General features: G+C 53.9%; 1 protein-coding gene across 17 annotated transcripts in view; it reads left to right on the top strand.

Moving 5' to 3' along the window:
- The window catches only part of ANK1 (ankyrin 1), a 240,387-nt gene that overhangs the window by 197,488 nt on the left and 24,149 nt on the right, over positions 1–18,750 (top strand). For all 17 annotated transcript variants that reach the window (XM_016959397.4, XM_016959396.4, XM_016959393.4 and 14 more), the window contains 14 exons: positions 277–355; positions 1,623–1,720; positions 1,809–2,033; positions 3,065–3,219; positions 3,593–3,804; positions 4,294–4,498; positions 5,182–5,278; positions 5,507–5,735; positions 7,793–7,918; positions 8,046–8,165; positions 9,804–9,882; positions 10,163–10,237; positions 12,097–12,228; positions 13,689–13,835. In XM_016959397.4, the coding sequence (XP_016814886.1) occupies positions 277–355; positions 1,623–1,720; positions 1,809–2,033; positions 3,065–3,219; positions 3,593–3,804; positions 4,294–4,498; positions 5,182–5,278; positions 5,507–5,735; positions 7,793–7,918; positions 8,046–8,165; positions 9,804–9,882; positions 10,163–10,237; positions 12,097–12,228; positions 13,689–13,835 (1,979 nt within the window). The remainder of the gene's footprint in view (positions 1–276; positions 356–1,622; positions 1,721–1,808; positions 2,034–3,064; positions 3,220–3,592; positions 3,805–4,293; positions 4,499–5,181; positions 5,279–5,506; positions 5,736–7,792; positions 7,919–8,045; positions 8,166–9,803; positions 9,883–10,162; positions 10,238–12,096; positions 12,229–13,688; positions 13,836–18,750) is intronic.

Below are 18,750 nucleotides of genomic sequence, written 5' to 3'. Positions count from 1 at the left end.
CACCAAGTGGTCATGTAGCAACACAGAAAGATATATTGGTAGCCAGAGCGAGGATTCTGTCAACAGGTTCTAAAGGTAGAGAAAGGGGTGACGAGTGCAGGTTGGAGTCATTGGGGAGGACTTCATGGAGGAGGAGGCGGTCCTTCCACCAGGTTGTGAAGCGCAGTCAGGCTCCGGAGTGGAAAGCCGGAGGGAGAGGCTTGGAGGCAAGAGGAAGAGGAAGCTGTGTGCACATGTGGATCAGCCCTGTGATGTTCTGGTGTTCTTGGCACGCAGGGTGGAATCTCCAGCCATCCCCAGGATTCCCTGTGCCATGCCTGAGACAGTGGTGATCAGGTCAGAAGAGCAGGAGCAGGTGAGAAGCTCCTTCTCTGTGGTTTCCCCACATGGAGGGCATGAAAACCCTGGGACAGTGATTGTTGAGGGGTGGCCTGTACGTAGCACAATAGGCACTAATAGCTCACATGCCACTCACTGTCCAACTGGCATTCCACGCTTGGACGCCTCATAATGGTGCAACATTGGTGGCGCTGGGTGGGCGGCGTCTGGGAGAGATGGTCAGATGGGGCCCTTTCCTGTGGTGGCGCAGTCCTTGGATGCAGCCCAGGACAGCAGCAGTGAGAAACCAGTGGGTCCTTGACCAGCCCACTGTCTTCAACTCTTGGCCTAGGATAGGAACTCCAGCCAGCAGATGTTTACTGGATTCCTGCTGTGCACCCCGGACAGGCTCAGGCAGGAGGGCTGGACACCTGCCTCCTGGGAGCCGGGGCCCAACCAGAAAGAGTGGACTCGGACGCATGAACCCAGTTAGCACAGAACCAGGAGGGAGAGCGGGGGAGTGCTCCACTGTGTGGTGTGAGTGCTCACAGAGTGCAGAGCAGGGAGGCCCTAACCAGCCCCAAGGTGGCTGGGAGCATCTGTGAAGGAGGTGAGACGTGGGGAGTGGAGAGGATTAGATCAACAAGGGCGATGGACAAGGACGTTCTGGACCGGGGGAAAAGCAAACGTGAAGATCTAGAGAGCAGCAAGGCTAGGTTCAGGTGCTGCTGCTGTGCCAGGGCAGCCTGGCATCCCTGTAGTTGCAGCGTTACACTAAGGCAAGTCCCCGTTGCACAGGTGAGGAGGCAGGAAGCCCCACAAGGGCAGGAGTCTGGTGTGTTCACCTCGTGGGCTCCAAATGTCCACAGGGCAGGTAGTCCGCCCACAGCTAACTGGCGAGGCGGTCACGGTGCTGGGATGCAGTGCCCACCCTAGAGGAAGTTGGCCTGCTGAGGGCAGGGCTCCCCATGGGCAGAGCTGGAGAGAAGGGGGCGGGTCTGCAGCAGGTGCAGCGGGCCTGGGGCCTGGAGCCAGACTGAACAGTGAGGACTGGCTCCACCCATTCCAAGGCTCTGTCCCAGGGTCTTGAGCCAAGGGGAGGCATGGAGGTGGGAGGAAGCTTGTGCTTCCTTTTAGACCTCAGGACGGCCTTGTCTGACAGGGCGGTGGGGTCCCGTGGGAGCACTTTCTCCACGTGGCACCTGGTTTCTAGCGGCAAGATTCTTCCAAGCCTCCACGCCCTGGCACGGCATCCAGCTGGCCCGGGAGGAGGTGGGACAGGAGGACCCTTTCTCTCTCCTCAGGCATCTAAAGAGTATGATGAGGACTCCCTCATCCCCAGCAGCCCGGCCACCGAGACCTCAGACAACATCAGCCCGGTGGCCAGCCCGGTGCATACAGGGTGAGTGGCGGGCGCAGGGCTCGGGGACTCCTGTCTCCATCTCCGAGAGGGGATGCAGAAGCCCAACGTGCATCTGCCCCACTCCTAGGTTTCTGGTGAGCTTCATGGTTGACGCCCGGGGTGGTTCCATGAGAGGAAGTCGCCACAACGGCCTGCGAGTGGTGATCCCGCCACGGACGTGCGCAGCGCCCACCCGCATCACCTGCCGCCTGGTCAAGCCCCAGAAGCTCAGCACGCCACCCCCACTGGCCGAGGAGGAGGGCCTGGCCAGCAGGATCATAGCACTGGGGCCCACGGGGGCACAGTTCCTGAGGTGAGCGTGCGCGGGCAGCCCGTGTTCTCCCCTGTCCCTGTGCCACAGAGGCCACGCCATTTCCATCTGTCCTGATGGGGAAACAGAACTGGGTGCCCCTCCCCTTTCCCTGACTTTTCCTGACACACGAAGGTGTCCATAGCCCTGAGAGGGCTTACAACTCTCAGATCTCATGTCGGGCACGATAGCTCACGCCTGTAATCTCAGTGCTTTGGGAGGCTGAGGTGAGAGCATCGCTTGAGGCCAGGAGTTCGAGACCAGCCTGGAAAACATAGCAAGACCCCGTCATTGTAAAAAATAAAAAGCAAAACCAAAAAAACAACTCTTAAATATTGTGTGACACTAGAGACAAGGCCACTCTGAAGCCTGAGGGTCTGACCTTTTATGCACTGAGAGTTCCCAGGAAGACGGCCTCCCTGGCCGTTTCCCCTGAGGACGAGGGAAGTACCCGGCTCCAGAGGCCTGTGCTCCACTCCCCTGAAGCAGCCTGGGCTCCTCCTGGAGCTTTGCTGCCCCTCAGGCACCATGGGTGTGATGTGGGGACAGGCCTGACCAGGAGGCCCTGCCTTCTACCTCTGTCCGCCCTCCTGGCCCCTCAGAGCGGTCACCACCATTTGCAAAGCAGCAAGTTTTCTCGTTGACGTTTCTTTGTCCTCAAAGTGTCCCTCTGAAGGAAATGTCATTATGGCCAGTTGATAGATGAGGTCACCCGTCTAGGGATGTCAGGTGGATTTTTGGAATCAGGTGCAAGGACAGGATCTTTAGGTCGTAGGAGCAGAGCCCGCATGAAATGAGACTGGCCCTGCCCTCACTGTCACTGCAAGCCTGGCGGGGAGCAAGCGGGGCCATGGGAAGCCCTGGGGAACCTCCCCATGGGTCTGGTCCACTTAGAGACCTGCCTGCAGGTGGGGCCTCCACATGGCTGCGGAAGTGCCTTATCCATCTGGGTGGGAGCCGGCAGCCCCATCCCTCCCTGTGCCCCGCCTGCCTTGTATGAGCACCTCCCCACCACCACTGTGTCCTTGCCTCAGCCCCGTAATCGTGGAGATCCCGCACTTTGCCTCCCATGGCCGTGGAGACCGCGAGCTCGTGGTTCTGAGGAGCGAAAACGGCTCCGTGTGGAAGGAGCACAGGAGCCGCTATGGAGAGAGCTACCTGGATCAGATCCTCAACGGGATGGACGAAGGTAGGGGCGGGGGATCCCAGGGCTGGGTCCCCTCCTTGCGGAAGAGGGGTTTGAGTTGCACCTTAAAGGTGGTCTTTGAGGGCCACCTGAAGTTTGGGAAGCCCCAAGAGGCTGGGAATGGCCTGGTGTGGACAAGCCCTGGGTCCCCAGGATGTGTGAGGGGATGCTCAGCGGCTGCCTGCAGCCACATCTGCTCTGCTGGGCCTCTGGGCCTGGGCACTTCTTCTGGCCACTTCTTCTGGCCACTATGCCGCCCGGCACCTGGGGAGGGTGTGTGCACTGGGTCTTGGGGACAGGGAGACTCTGGGGCCCCTGGAAGTCCTGAACCTGTGCCTGATGTGACCGGGGTGGTGGCCTGTGTGTGTGATTCCAGAGCTGGGGAGCCTGGAGGAGCTGGAGAAGAAGAGGGTGTGCCGAATCATCACCACCGACTTCCCGCTGTACTTCGTGATCATGTCACGGCTCTGCCAGGACTACGACACCATCGGTCCCGAAGGGGGCTCCCTGAAGAGCAAGCTGGTGCCCCTGGTACAGGCAACGTTCCCGGAGAATGCCGTCACCAAGAGAGTGAAGCTGGCTCTGCAGGTGACAGCCCTCCTCCCCGCCAGGTCCTGGGGGTGGACTGAACTCCAGGCCTCCGGGAAGGCCACCCTCTTCCCCAGGACATCCCCACACTTTTGTCTGGTGCTTTGAAATGCCACAGTGGAGATCTGAGTTTAAAGCTCAAAGGAGAGTTGAGTGGGAAGGGGTGAGGTGGAAGCTCCCTGATAAGTTGCAGAACCCCTGGTAACCCATCAAGCTGCACAGCCCGGTCTGTGCAGCATGCAGGAACCGCATGACCTCCGGGAGTTGACTGTGGTGCTAGCAAAGATGCCCCAGCCCTGGGAGTAAGAAGCAGAGGAGAAGGGGAGAAACGGCTCAGGAAGGCAAGCTCCACCGTGTCGGTTCTGTGGTCCAACAGCAGGGCGGGACCCCGTGCACTGACGGCCACTCTCACCAGGCATGGAGCTGCCTCCCGTCTGACTAGCCCCTCTCCTGCTTGGGCCTGAGTGTCCTGCCTCTGTCATTTCACAGGCCCAGCCTGTCCCGGATGAGCTTGTCACTAAGCTCCTGGGCAACCAGGCCACATTCAGCCCCATTGTCACCGTGGAGCCCCGGCGCCGGAAGTTCCACCGCCCCATTGGGCTTCGGATCCCACTGCCTCCTTCCTGGACCGACAACCCGAGGGACAGCGGGGAGGGAGACACCACCAGCCTGCGCCTGCTTTGCAGCGTCATTGGTGAGAGGGGCCCCTGCCTCACTTCTGTTCTCGGCTGCTGCAGTGCGTCTGGAACACAGTAGGGGGGTGACTCGAGAAGGCGAGGCCAGCAATCCCCTTAGTTTTTGTTGACTTCCCCGGGAGTGAGGTGCTCTTCCAAGAGATGGAAGGATGATGTATCTGCATAAAAGTCCATGCCCATGTGGTGATTCACGCCTGTAATCCCAGCACTTTGGGATGCCAAGGCGGGTGGATCGCCTGAGGTCAAGAGTTCGAGACATGGAGAAACCCCGTCTCTACTAAAAATACAAAACTTAGCCAGGCATGGTGGCATGCACCTGTAAGCCCAGCTACTCCAGAGGCTGAGGCAGGATAATTGCTTGAACCTGGGAGGTGGAGGTTGCAGTGAGCCGAGATCATTCCACTACACTGCAGCCTGGGCAACAAGCATGAAACGCCATCTCAAAAAAAAAAAAAAAAAAAAAAAAGTCCATGCCCCTGGGGAAGAACTCTCCAAGCCCTAGGAGGAGGGGCATGCAGGTTGCTAGGAGGAAGAGCAGCGGGGTGAGGTTAGGGTGCCCAGGGCTGCAGACAAAGTGAGCTTCACCCAGTCTCACCTTGCACACCACGGCCTTAGCATTTTAGTAAGCTCCATGCTTACATCCTGAAGACTGTCCCCAGCCCCATTTCTGCCGCTGTTACAGGAGGAACAGACCAAGCCCAGTGGGAAGACATAACAGGAACCACCAAACTTGTATATGCCAACGAGTGCGCCAACTTCACCACCAATGTCTCCGCCAGGTGAGACGAGGCCAGCCCAGCCCAGTATTGTGTGGGCCGTCCTCAGGCTCTATGCTGCCGTCCAGGCCTGAGGCTGAGGCTCCCTCACTGTCCCCTCCACGTGGAAGCCTCCGTGACCACAGGTGTGGCAATAGTAGCCATGGTATGGCTCATAGGCTGCTCCCGTCTGGATGGAAAGGATGCTCTCTGTTGGGCACTTGGGAACACATAACTCGCCCTACTTTTTAGGTTTTGGCTGTCAGACTGTCCTCGGACTGCTGAGGCTGTGAACTTTGCCACCCTGCTGTACAAAGAGCTCACTGCAGTGCCCTACATGGCCAAATTCGTCATCTTTGCCAAGATGAATGACCCCCGAGAGGGGCGCCTGCGCTGCTACTGCATGACAGATGATAAAGTGGACAAGACCCTGGAGCAGCATGAGAACTTCGTGGAGGTGGCCCGGAGCAGGGACATAGAGGTAACAGGGCTGGGCCCTGCACCGCCTCTGGGACAAACCGTCCTGCCGTTTTCTCCAGAACACCATTGCCAGGTGCAGGCAGGCAGTCCTCCCTCTGTAGACGAGGGGCTCCACAGCTGTCTGTCTTTGAGACCCCTCTTGAGAAGCATCTTAGAGAAGCTTCAGAAAAGGAGAGAGATGCCACCATGCACATCTCAGAGGAGGCTGCAGGCTTTTGGTCCAGTGATCTATGAAAAGAGTTGGCATTTGCCGAAGGTCTTGTGCACCAGGGACTATTAAAAGTGCTGGCCATGCCGGGCGCAGTGGCTCACGCCTTTCATCTCAACACTTTGAGAGGCCAAGGCGGGTGGATCACCTGAGGTCAGGAGTTCGAGACCAGCCTGGCCAACATGGTGAAACCCTGTCTCTACTAAAAATACAAAAATTAGCCGGGCATGATGGCACGTGCCTGTAATCCCAGCTACTCGGGTGGCTGAGATAGGAGAATCACTTGAACCCGGGAGGCAGAGGTTGCAGTGAGCCGAGATCGCACTGTTGCCCTCCAGCCTGGGTGACAGAGCAAGACTCTGTTTAAAAAAAAAAAAAAAAGAAGTGCTAGGCAGCTGAGTATGGTGGTGGGGGCAGGAAACAAAACAAAAAACAAACAAATAAAAGTGCTGGCCAGGCTCAGAGGCTCACGCCTATAATCCCAACACTTTGGAAGGCTGAGGCAGGAGGATCGCTTTGAGCCCAGGAGTTTGAGACCAGTCTGGACAACATAGTGAGACACCATCTCTATTAAATAAATAAATAAAAGTGCTTTTCTTGCATATTCTCATTTAATTCTCATATTTATGGGTACCTTTATTATCCCTTATTTGTGTATTAAGAAACTGAGGCTGAGAGGTTAAGTAACTTGCCAATGGTCACACAGCTAAGTGAGTGGTGGAGATGGGATTTATCCAGGTCATCTCTGGCCCCTGAGTCTACATTATGACCTGCTGTGCTAGGGTTTCAGTAGCACCCAGGTGAGGAGGCAGAGGAAAGGGCTCGACAGATAATGTGAAGAGTGAAGGCATGGGGGCTAGGTCTGAACCAGTTACCGATCCTAAGAGACCCACTTGGGTTAAGATGTGTAGTAAGCCAGCAGTGATCTAATCCTCAGAATCTGCACTGAGTTTTCCTGGGGAAGGCTGAGGGCCCCAGAGAACAAGTGCAGGACTAGAACCTTGGTTCTAATCCTGTCTTAGGCACTAACGAGGCAAACCGGTTTTTCTCTTTCAGCCTCAATTTTTTCAACTGTCAAATGAGTTAGTGATAACTTCTCAGTTGAAAGCTCACCCATAACAATGAGTGAGATTAAAACAGAGCAAGTGCTTTCCAGCTCTTGTCATGAACAAAGCATCTTTGGACAGACATAAAAACAGAACCTTGGTTTTATTTTTAGAAACAGGATCTCAGTCTGTTGCCCAGGCTGGAGTGCAGTTGTGACATCATAGCCCACTGCAGCCTTAAACTCCTGGCCTCCAGTGATCCTCCTGCCTCAGCATCCCAAGTAGCTGGGACTACAGGCACATGCCACCACACCTGGCTAATTTTTAAAAAAAAATTTGTAAAGATGAGGATCTCCTATGTCGCCCAGGCTGGTCTCAAACTCCTGAACTTAAGCAATCTTCCCACTTTGGCCTTCTAAAGTGGAGGGATTATAGGCGTGAGCCACCATGCCCAGCCCAGAACCAGGGTTTGTTGTTGTTGTTGTTGTTGTTGTTTTCAGAAGCTATGTTATGATATTCAAGTGAAGTTTTGGAATACTTGATAGCAATTCCCATCAACATCTCAGGGATATTTGAAGATCCCTACATATTACAAAATCTGTTGAAGTCGGGAAGCATGCCTCATTGATCACAATTTTGGAAATAAAGCCTTTCCCAAAACAAACAGTGGATTTCTCAGCACACACCCGCATGCCTCTTGCTGAGGCAGGGTGTGTCTTGGAGAGGGAAGGACCAAAGGTGGAAGGAGGGACATCTGGGCCCTTCTCTCCCTGACAAGCTGTATCTGCTTTTCCTCTCCTGCAGGTGTTGGAAGGAATGTCCCTGTTTGCAGAACTCTCTGGGAACCTGGTGCCTGTGAAGAAAGCTGCCCAGCAGCGGAGCTTCCACTTCCAGTCATTTCGGGAGAACCGTCTGGCCATGCCTGTAAAGGTGCCGGCACCCTCTGGCTGAGTTCTCCTCTGGGTCTAGAAAGTTGGGGAGGCAGAATTCCCTAAACCAGACAGCTGGGTGGCCTAGAAAAGGGCCCCTGAATTCTCCTTTGTGTGATTGAGTTTAGGTGAGGGACAGCAGTCGAGAGCCGGGAGGGTCCCTGTCGTTTCTGCGCAAGGCGATGAAGTACGAGGACACCCAGCACATTCTCTGCCACCTGAACATCACCATGCCCCCCTGCGCCAAGGTGAGCTGGCACCTGCCGAGGAGCCTTGGCCCAAGACGGCTTCCCTGTAGGAGGTCCCCAAACAGACCCCAGGTCCAGCACTTCCAAGGGGCTTCTTCCTGGTGGAAGCTTAGAGTCCCCCAAGGCATGCAAAGGTGCTGAGCTCTCCTCCACATGCTCATGTTGTGGCCTGGCGGGGAGACCATGCCCTGGCCCTCTCTGCAATTTGCAGTGCAGTGCTGGTCATGGGACAGGAAGAACAAATGTTAGTATCAGATGGTGATGGGCACATTCCACGCTGTGGACCCTGGGCTCCCTAGGTGTGAAAGTGACAAGGGGCCCTAAGGGCATCTGCCTCGGTGTCCCTGGCCCGAGGCCTCCGAGGTTCACACCAAGGAGAGCTGCTAAGGTCTCCCAGCCCCTGCACGGCTTCTCTCAGGCCGCTTTTTCATCTACCTGCTTATCTTCCCAGGGTGCTAGGCCCTCACAGAAGGGAAGCCTGGTGTCCTCAGCCACTGCAAACACCCAGGGTTTTGAGCTCAGCAAAGGAGTCTTGGCCACGTATGTTCATTTGTCGATACCTGTAAGAGTATCCCAGTCACCACCTCTGCTAGGGACTTTGGAGGGATCATACGTCTCCAGACCGTCTCCGTGGTTTTCGTTGGTGTTGTTTTGCTGTTGTTGTTGTTTTAATCATTAGCCTTCCATGCTAAACTAGGAAAGAAGCAAGGTTACATTCATAAGTCCATGGCTCAATCTCTCTTTTCTTTTTGGGCATGAGATGAGGGTGAACCAACTTCTTTTTCAAAAGAGGATTTTCAGGCTGGGCGCAGAGGCTCATGCCTGTAACCCCAGTGCTTTGGGAGGCTGGGGCAAGGGATTGCTTGAGCCCAGGAGTTCAAGACTAGCCTGGGCAACATAGTGAGATCCTGTCTGTACAAAAAAATAAAAATGAAAAATTAGCTGGGCATGGTGGCATGCACCTGTAGTCCTGGCACTCGGGAGGCTGAGGCAGAAGGATCACTTGAGGCCGGGAGTTTGAGGCTGCAGTGAGCCATGATCGTGCCATCGCACTGCACTCCAGCTTCAGAGACAGAGTGAGACCCTGGCTCTTAAAAAAAAAAAAGAGAGAGAATATTTTTCTGCAGCCTTGGGCAAATGTTCGGATGCTTTTCCACAGGGCTGTGATGTTAAGGCCTTAAGGCAGTACAGAAACGGGTCTTTCAAGCAGAAAGAAATCCAAAAAGAAAAACAATCATTTTAAGTTCAACCCCAGCTCCATCGCATATTAACTGGGTGATCTTGGGCAAGGAACTTTGTCTCTCTATGCCTCAGTTTACTTATTGATGAAATGGGAGTAATACAGTACCCACCTCTTAGGTTGCCGTGAACATTAAATAGGGCCTCACAGGTGATGGGGTGACGTGGGCTTGCCGTTATTACGACTGTGATTAATAACGCATGTGCGCTTCTTCAGCTTCCCTTCACTCCCACTCCTCCCATGTGTTACTCTTTGTGTTAAGTCCCTGAAGAAACGGACTGATTGTTTACCAGGACTGGGGTCAGCCTTCCACACCCCTGCAGCATAGGAGCTCAGATCACTTTCTCTGGGAAGGTGGGGAGAGTCCAAAACCCAAAGCACCCTTTCTTCTTCTGCAGGGAAGTGGAGCCGAAGATAGGAGAAGGACCCCGACGCCCCTGGCCCTGCGATACAGCATTCTCAGTGAGTCCACACCAGGTACGGCCTCTGTGTGGTGATGCATGCTTGCTCCCTTCCCAAGAAGGGTGGGTGTGAGCTCATCTCCCCGCAGCCCTGTGAGGGTTCTGCTGAGGTGCCGCTTGCTCAGCCAGTTCCAAAAGCAGCTGCAGAGCTGACTCGGGTCTTCCCCTGATCTTGCAGAGAGTCTAGACAATCACCCCAGTGCACACGGAAGCCACATCCATCACAGGCCGTGTCCTTAGGCCTGTCAACTGTGTCCTGCCCTGGCTAGTAAATGAAATCTAATGCTTCTCCCCAGGTTCTCTCAGTGGGACAGAGCAGGCAGAGATGAAGATGGCTGTTATCTCAGAGCACCTCGGTCTCAGCTGGGCAGGTGAGTGGGGAATTAGGGGCAGAAAAGCACTTTGTCCATCTCACCTACCCTCTTCCCCTGTAATGAGCAATGAATGAGGCATTTCTAACCCTCCTTTTATCACCCATGGGTTATCTGATTTGTGATTGTCTGAGCTGGGTCTGCTGCCCAAGCCACACCATTGGGTGCCCATGAAGGGGGAGCCCCCTGCCTCCATCTCTGTCTGACTTTCCTTTCTAAGAAAGACTCAGCTTTTGAGTTTACAGGAGACCTTGAAAAGGAGAGAAGGAAAGGGCAAGTCTCAACATATTTCGCTATGGTCTGTGGCTGTGGCTGGATCTCACAGAAGTCCTGCCAACCATCAGCGTAGATCTTATTTTAAGGGAGACAGGTGGGCAAATAAAGTGAAGGCTCAGAATGTGCTGTGCCCAACCACAGACCCTAGAACTGGATTCTCCCTGTGTAACCACAGCAGGTCCATTGCCCAATGTGAGTGGCAAGTCAAGACACACGGAGACACGGGGTTACAGCGGTGAAAGAGGCTTAATCCCAGGACCACCAAACAAGGAGGGAGGAGGAAACCTCAAATCCGTCTCCCCAAGGAGGAGTTCAGGGCTGGGGCTGTTAAGGGCTTTGGAGTGGCTGGAGTGTGTAGGTGATTGATTGGTTGGAGAGTGCAGGGTGAAGTCATGGACAGGGAGAGGAAGAAGCTACGTTCTCGTGCTGATCCCTGCCTTCAAAATGGTTGCTGGAATTGGGAATCTGAAAACCATCTTAAGGGATCCTTAAACAGAAGCCTAATGTCAGAAACCCTGTCTTTAGGAACAATGGGGGTGCGAGTGGTCAGTATCCAGCACTGTGTGGCTTTGAGCAACAAAGAAGAGGACCCAAGCGCAGCTTGGTGAATGCTTAATTATAACCGTATTTCTGTCCAGAGCCCAGTGCTCAATTCTTGTTGACACTGAAATGGCTTCCCCTTCCCCTCCTTATTTTTTGTTAGCTTTTATATGAGTGGACTCCCTTCATTCACTTCCCCTGGAGAACACTTTAGACACACTCAGAAACCTTTTGGCAATGACTTGTGGAAAGGCAGTGTGACAAACTCAGAAGTTCAGTCACGGCTCCTTCTTTTAATCATGACTGCTGGCTGCTCAGGGGGCGTGTGTGTGCATGTGTGTATGCATGTGTATGTGTTGTGAGTGTGTGCACATTTGTGTTGTATGTGCGTGTTCTGATTCTCACCATCACTTTCTCCCCAGTCTTCTTCATCCTTGAAATTAGACTCTAATGCTATTTTCCTTCTAAAGAAATAACAATAAAAATAATGGGGGATTTTGGCTAACAGTCTGCATTATTGCCTTGCATTTAGATGGGAACTTGTATTTTCATTTTAAATGTAAATAATGCCTCTCCCTGAAGACGCATAAGCTCAGGAGTCCATTTCTGTTCTCATTGGTTCTTGGCAGTAGGGCATGGCATGGCCCAGGCAGTGCTGGGGTGAGAATCGGCAGGTACGGCTGCCTCCTGGCTCAGGGACTCGCTGGCTCTGTGACCTTGCAGAAGTTGCTGACCTTGCTGAGAGGTCATGTCATCTCATATTGGAAGTTACGAAAGGAAGAAAGGACATTTGATCATTCATTCATTCAGGACCTATTTAACAAGCACCCCTCCCATTCTTCCATTTTCTGGGGACATAAAGGTATAGGTGCTGGCATTTCATAAGGAATTTCTTGATAAGAAGGAAGACCAAACCCACAGGGAGGCTGCCTCAGAGCTCCCTGTGCTCCCCACTGGGTCCCCTCACGCCCCAGTGCCCACCCAGCCTGTGTGCTGGAGGCCCCCTGCATGGCTCACATCTGCTGTTGGTTCTTTGCTTGCAGAGTTGGCCCGGGAGCTGCAGTTCAGTGTGGAAGACATCAACAGGATCCGAGTGGAAAATCCCAACTCCCTGTTGGAGCAGAGCGTGGCCTTGCTGAACCTCTGGGTCATCCGTGAAGGCCAAAACGCAAACAGTCAGTACCGTCCCACTGAGGAAGCCTGTCCTAGGACCTCCTCCCCACCAAACTAGTTCTTCCTTCAAATTCCATTCATGACACTGGCCTCTGGAGTCAGTCTGTCTCTGTCTCTCTCACACACACTCACGCACCACTCGCGTCAGGAGGTCTTCCAGGCAGCCCTGCCAGAAGGCATGACCAGAGAAGCTTGGCCTCAGCCTTTTTCACATCCTTGGAATAAGATAAAAATTGCAAGGCCTGGCACAGTGGCTCATGCCTGTAGTCCCCACACTTTGGGAGGCCAAGGTGGGAGGGTTGCTTGAGCCTAGGAGTTCGAGAACAGACTGTGTAACATAGTCCTTTCAAAATTAGCCAGGTGTGGTGGCACACACCTGTAGTCCCAACTACTCTGGAGGCTGAGGCAGGAGGATCACTTGAGCCTGGGAGGTCAAGGCTGAGTGAGCTACAGTTGCACTGCTGCACTCCAGCCTGGGCAACAAGCAAAATCCTGACTCTAAAAAAATAACATAAAAATTGCATCAGGACTCCTAGATGACAACATCTGTGCAGGGTGTATGACTCATCTTTGAGGTCTTCCTGTTGAATTTCCCAAGCAAATGAGTATTGTCCTCTCAGGACACAGTCTGGGTGAGCTGGACCCCAGTCTGAACCAGTTCTCATTCTCCCAGGAGCTTCCTCCAACCTGGAGGGAGCTTTGCCTCATTCTCTTTTCAGCTCCTCCTCAACCAGTTTCCCAGACTCAAAAACACTAAGTGGAAATTGAGTGTTTACATTTGCATCTCAAATCATCTGGCAAGGACCAAGAATTTCAAAAGGACAGAATCTAATCATTCTCATCCTTATTTTCTTGTAGTACTCCTCTTAGCTTACAAAATAATAATAAAAAAACAGTCTTTCTAGACTTTTAAATTGGCCACTGTGGCGGGCACAGTGGCTCATGCCTATAATCCCAGCACTTTGGGAGGCCAAGGCAGGCAGATCACTTGAAGTCAGGAGTTCGAGACCAGCCTGGCCAACATGGCAAAACCTTGTCTCTACTAAAAGTACAGAAATTAGCAGGGCGTGGTGGCATGCACCTGTAATCCCAGCTACTCGGGAGGCTGAGGAACAAGAATTGCTTGAACCTGGGAGGTGGACAGTGAGCCGAGATTGCCCCATTGCACTCCAGCCTGGGTGACAGAGTGAGACCAATAAATAAAATAATTTATTTATTTTTTGGTAACAGAGACCAATAAATAAAATAACTGCACACTGTTAGCATTTGGAAAAGATCTGCTGAAGTGTAAAAAGTATTCTCCCCAGAGGAAGTTTGTTTTGACTCTAATAAAAGAGGGTGCCTCCACCTTCTGAAAAAAATTATCTCCTTTCTCCATCTTCATCCTGGCCCCATTTTCTGAGCCCATGTGATCCTCGCTCACCGGCCTGGAGTAACGTGCATCTCTCTTCTGCGCCCACAGTGGAGAATCTGTACACAGCCCTGCAGAGCATTGACCGTGGCGAGATCGTGAACATGCTGGAGGGTTCCGGCCGACAGAGCCGCAACTTGAAGCCAGACAGGCGGCACACCGACCGCGACTACTCGCTGTCACCCTCCCAGATGAATGGTGAGTGTCACCTGGACCAGATGGGGACTGAGCCGGAGCCCTGCCCTACAGGCATCAGCACCAATAACCCTTTCCCACAATACGTCATCCCTCAAAGCCCGCTCTGCCTCCCATTGGTGGGAGGTCTGGTTTGTCAGCAACGAGTTCCTCCTTTCCGGGGAAGCAGAGGCGAAGGAGAGAGAGATGGCTGCTCCTGTGCAGGTGGGCATCGCCTCCGCCTTAGCCTTTGCAGCCCTGCAGAATGGCCCCCAGGCCCTTGCCATCAGCAACTGCGTCCCCACAGGGCGTGGTGTATGAGAAAAAGCTGAGTCAGAGGCCGCCAGCTAGAGACGGCCCCTACACAGCTGCAGACTTTCCGGTAGCTCTTTGCAAGGCGTGGGCCCTCTTTGGGGTGTCAGTGTCCCCATCTGTAAAACAGTCAGTGGTTGGGAAGCAGAGGGCATGGAGATTCCTGGCCCAAGGTCCAGTGCAGTTTAACTGGACGGTGTTTTACAAATCCTGCTGTGGCCACTTCTAGGGACTGAGCAGTTTGCTCTTCCTGGAGCCGGGTCTCTCTGCTTTTTCCTCTCCCCCTTTTCTATCATCTCATCTCCTTCCCCTCATTCTTTGTTGATGTGACTCAGCATGGCAGGGATCCCCCGTGAGATCCAGCCCAAGGAGAGGATGTACAGGAGGCTGTGACCTCTGCCCCCAAGCCCCTGCCACTCCTGGGCCAGGCCCCCTCGCAACCCCTTCCTCGCCCGCCCCCTCTCTGGCCAGCGGGCACATAAACAGCGAGGCCCCACTCTCCGGCCAGGAGGTCTGGGTTCTAGGCCCTTCCTTCCTGCCAACTCCCTGCATGACTGAGCCCTCTCCCCTTCTGTAAAATCAGCAAGTTGGATTGGATCCCTAAAATTCCTTACAGACCTTGAAACAAAATTTCCATGTCTGTGACATGGCTTCCTCAGGTGGCTGACACATCACCCTGGATGCCTGCATGGTGATGTGTATGCTCCTCAAGCTCCTTGTCTTAAGGGCCATCCCCGCCACGCCCAGGCTGAGGGTGGGCACCTGTGACTGGGTACACAGTTTGGGGGCGCGGCTGAGGGCGAGTCCCAGGTGGGCCTGGGCACGGAGCCCCTGCCAGGGGACCCTGTGCTCGCTGAGCCCTCCCTGTCCCCTGCTCTCCATCCTGTGTCTCCTGAAGTGTGCCATCTTGCATCCTGGGAGCAGGGCCCATCTGCTGATCACGTCCCATCGCCTCTCTTCTGCCTCTGACCTCATCTTGACCTCTGTGCACTCACGCTATCGTGCTGCCTGTCTCCACTGTCTCCACTGTCCCCATTTCGGCAGGCGCAGAGCCGGCCACGTCCACATGCATGTCATGGCCCCCAGCCCTGTCTCCCCACGCATCTCATGGCCATGTCCTGGGTGTAGTTGTGTGTGTGCGTATGTGTGTGCATGTGTGCGTGCATGTGTGTGTGTGCACGTGTTCATGTGTGTGCGTGTGCACACATGTGTGTGTGTGTCCGTGGGTGTTGCTGTGTGGTGCTGCCTGCTGTGTGTGCCCGGCCCACTCCCCAGGTCCACCCCCTTGGGGATTCCAGCCTCCCCTCAGGGGACCTGGCCAGAGCTTTACAGGAGCTCAGTGGGCTGAGGGCGGTTGAGGGAAGCCACAAACCTGGGGAAATTCTAGTGACAAAGCTCCTCTCCCTTCCCATGTGTCGAGGCTTCTTTGACACCCAGCGCATACTTTTGGTCAAGTCAGAGGGGCACGCTTTTGATTTCCTGTGCCCTGATTAAGCACCTACAGGACAACGGGCCACCAGAGCCGCATGAGTGTGAATATTCACAGTTACAGACCTGGGCATCTGTGAGCATCTCCCCGGGCCACAGACCCCTAGCTCCCACCAGGCCTTGAGGCATTCTTGCCCGAGTGGTTCTCAATTCCTGTGTGGGACTGGGCCTGTGCACTCCATGTCTGCTGAAAGGGCTCTGCTTCAGGGGGTCAGCCCATTTGGCAAATATTTTTCAAGTATCAACCACATGCCAGGCACTGTGCTAGGCAGGAGAGAGATACCTGTTCTCAACCGGACAAAACAAAACAAAACTCTGCCGTTGTGGAGCTTTTCCCTCCTGTGAGGAGAGCCACGCGGGGAATTGTATCACACACCAGCAGTTACCGTGCATGGTGCAGGAGAAACAGACCGGAGTCGGGGCCGGGGGGACTCATGGTGCAAGGGAAGTGGGTGGCACTCGAGGACTTGCCAGAGATGAGGTGGGAGCCATGCGTCGGCACTGAGGTGGAAGATTTCAGAGCAGGGAGTGTGAAGGGGGTTTTCCTGATGCGTTCACAGGACGGGGCTGGAGGCGGGGGCAAAGGGACAGTGGGAGAGAGGGCAGGTGTGGGGGCTGGAGGGGTGACACGGAGCCCACCCATAGACTGTCATGAGGACATTGGGTTTGACTTGGAGTAAGCTGGAAAGCCATCAGAGGGTTCTGGCCAAAGAGTGGCATGATTGCCCTTAAGTCTTTGAGGGAGCCCTCTCCCGAGTAGTTGGTTTCAGATGGTCACAGTCGAATGTTCTGTGCTTCCTGGCTGCTCTGTGCAGCCTCAGCAGTCCCCGACACCCTCTCTGGCGGGTCCCCGGTAGACCCAGCTCTGTGCCCCAGCAGACTCATGCACCGATGCCCTGCTTTGTCCAGAATCAGCTTCTTTATATTTTTCCTGCCTTCTTCCTTGCCCCAGAAAGTCTGGCCCTCATCTGGGTGCCCTTGTGTTCTGGAGAGAAGGTGGCAGGACAGTCAGAGGTCTAAGGGGGGTCGGGGGGCACTACAGGCTCTGCAGCTTCTCTGCTCTTCCCTGGGCAGGGCTCGTGATGGCCTGACCTGGTGCCCAACCAGCCCAATGCACTGATGCCCACAGTCGGACCTTGGCTCCTCTGTGCTTTTCCTGGTCCCTCTGCATGTCTGAGCCTCCTTCTGAGGCCCTGGGACTCTGGGTAGTGATAGGCAGCTCTGTGAGCACGACATAAGTGGGTGGTGTCCAGGAATTAGAAGCCTGAGGCTGTCTCTCCCTTCATAGCTCTGCTCACCACCAGTGCCTTAATTGGCCAGAGCAGAGGGGCTCAGGCCAAAAGGCCAGTGTGCTTCTCCCACATAGGAAAGGACGGCCCAGGCCCTGGGAATAAACATGAAGAAAGCATGGCCTATAGAGCCAAAATAAAATAGCATGTTTCTGAAAATAAAACAGACTTCCCTTATGAGAGGAGAAATGATCATCTCACACCCGTGTGAGTTCCATTTGGCCTGATAAATCAGACACAAACTAATGTCTACTTGGAAATAAAACTTGTTTTATTTCCCTCAATTCTTCACAACTGCAGCTAGTGAAGTGTGGCCTTGTCTAGGGTGAGGCTGTCTGTTGACCCCTGTTGCCCATTTGCTGCTGACGTTAAGCTAGCAGGACGATTATTACCTCTGGGTCAGCACAGAACCAGGGCAGTGACCTGGAATGAGCAGGGACCACTTGACTGTATGCTGCCCCAAACCAATATGTGTGGCTGCCTTTTACCTGACTTCTCCAACATGTAGCCCCAAGAGGAGGCCTCTAGACTGAGGGAGGGGCTGGTGACCCAGGTGTGGTGGGGCTGCATGAGACTACCAGAGAGACAGACATTCTGGAACTCACCCTGGGGGATCCAGTGGATCTGCCTATGGTCTGGTCCACCCCAGACCTGTGAGATGTTCCTCATGAGGATGCACTTGTGCTTCTGCAAGTATTGCTGCAGCTTCATAGTGACTCCCACCAGCACCAGCAATACAGCTAGCTACCTGTGGCCTTGGATCTCAGCCAGCATGGCTGGGAGAGGGAGCAGCTGGGCATGTACCCTAAATGCTGTTACCAGGGAAGGACTCCCAGAGTGAAGACAAGTAGGGACTTCCTGCAGAGGTGGTACATGTGCTCTCTGTATCCATACTTTTTGTTTGTTTGTTTGTTTGTTTTTTGAGATAGAGTTTCACCCTTGTTGCCCTGGCTGGAGTGCAATGGTGCGATCTCAGCTCACTGCAACCTCTCTGCCTCCCGGGTTCAAGTGATTCTCCTGCCTCAGCCTCTCGAGTAGCTGGGACTACAGGTGCCCGCCACCATACCCAGATAATTTTTATATTTTTAGTAGAGACGGGGGTCTCACCATGTTGGCCAGGCTGGTTTCAAACTCCTGACCTCAGGTGATCCACCCACCTCAGCCTCCCTAAGTGCTGGGATTATAGGCATGAGCCACTGTGCCCGGCCCCTTACATCTTTATTTGGGTGAAATTCCACTAAAGCAAATGCCGTGGAAGTCTCAAGGTGGGAAACTCACAAAAGGAATCCATGAATGAGCCTCAAGTGTTCTGTGGCGCAAAGCTGCCCTCTCCCAGTTCTCAAGTCTCATCGCAATTCCAAGGAGTGATGGAATGTTCACCCAGCCAAATCCAAGGAGCTGTGTCAGGTGCGATGTGTGCCACTTCTGGCCAAGACAGGATAACAGGGACTGAATATACCCTCCTGCTTGAAACTACTGCAGACCAAAAAATGGACACACTGTATGAGACAACAGTTTTCAAGACATTGGATATCAAATAACAAAGGACACTGATCCACAAAGCATGGGAAATAAATGAAGTGAGCCCTACAGCTGTCTAGTTTACCATTTTGAAAGTCCAGGAAGACCAAGACAGCTGGAGTTCTCAAGACAGAGCACAAGAGAGGAGACAGTTGCACAGATAGAACACTCTGGAGTCCCCCACAAGTTTCAGATGAGTATTAGCCAGCTATTCCCAATTGATCTCTCACAGCCTTTGTTCAGGGGACAAAGAAGGATCTCATCTCAGAAATAGGGAAAAATTAACCCCCAAAGCTCCAGTCCTCCCTGATAAAATTTGAAAGCAAAAT

The sequence above is a fragment of the Pan troglodytes genome, chromosome 7 (genome assembly GCF_028858775.2).
Source record: "Pan troglodytes isolate AG18354 chromosome 7, NHGRI_mPanTro3-v2.0_pri, whole genome shotgun sequence".
Lineage (NCBI taxonomy): Eukaryota > Metazoa > Chordata > Mammalia > Primates > Hominidae > Pan > Pan troglodytes.
This window is presented reverse-complemented; position numbering and strand designations above follow the sequence as displayed.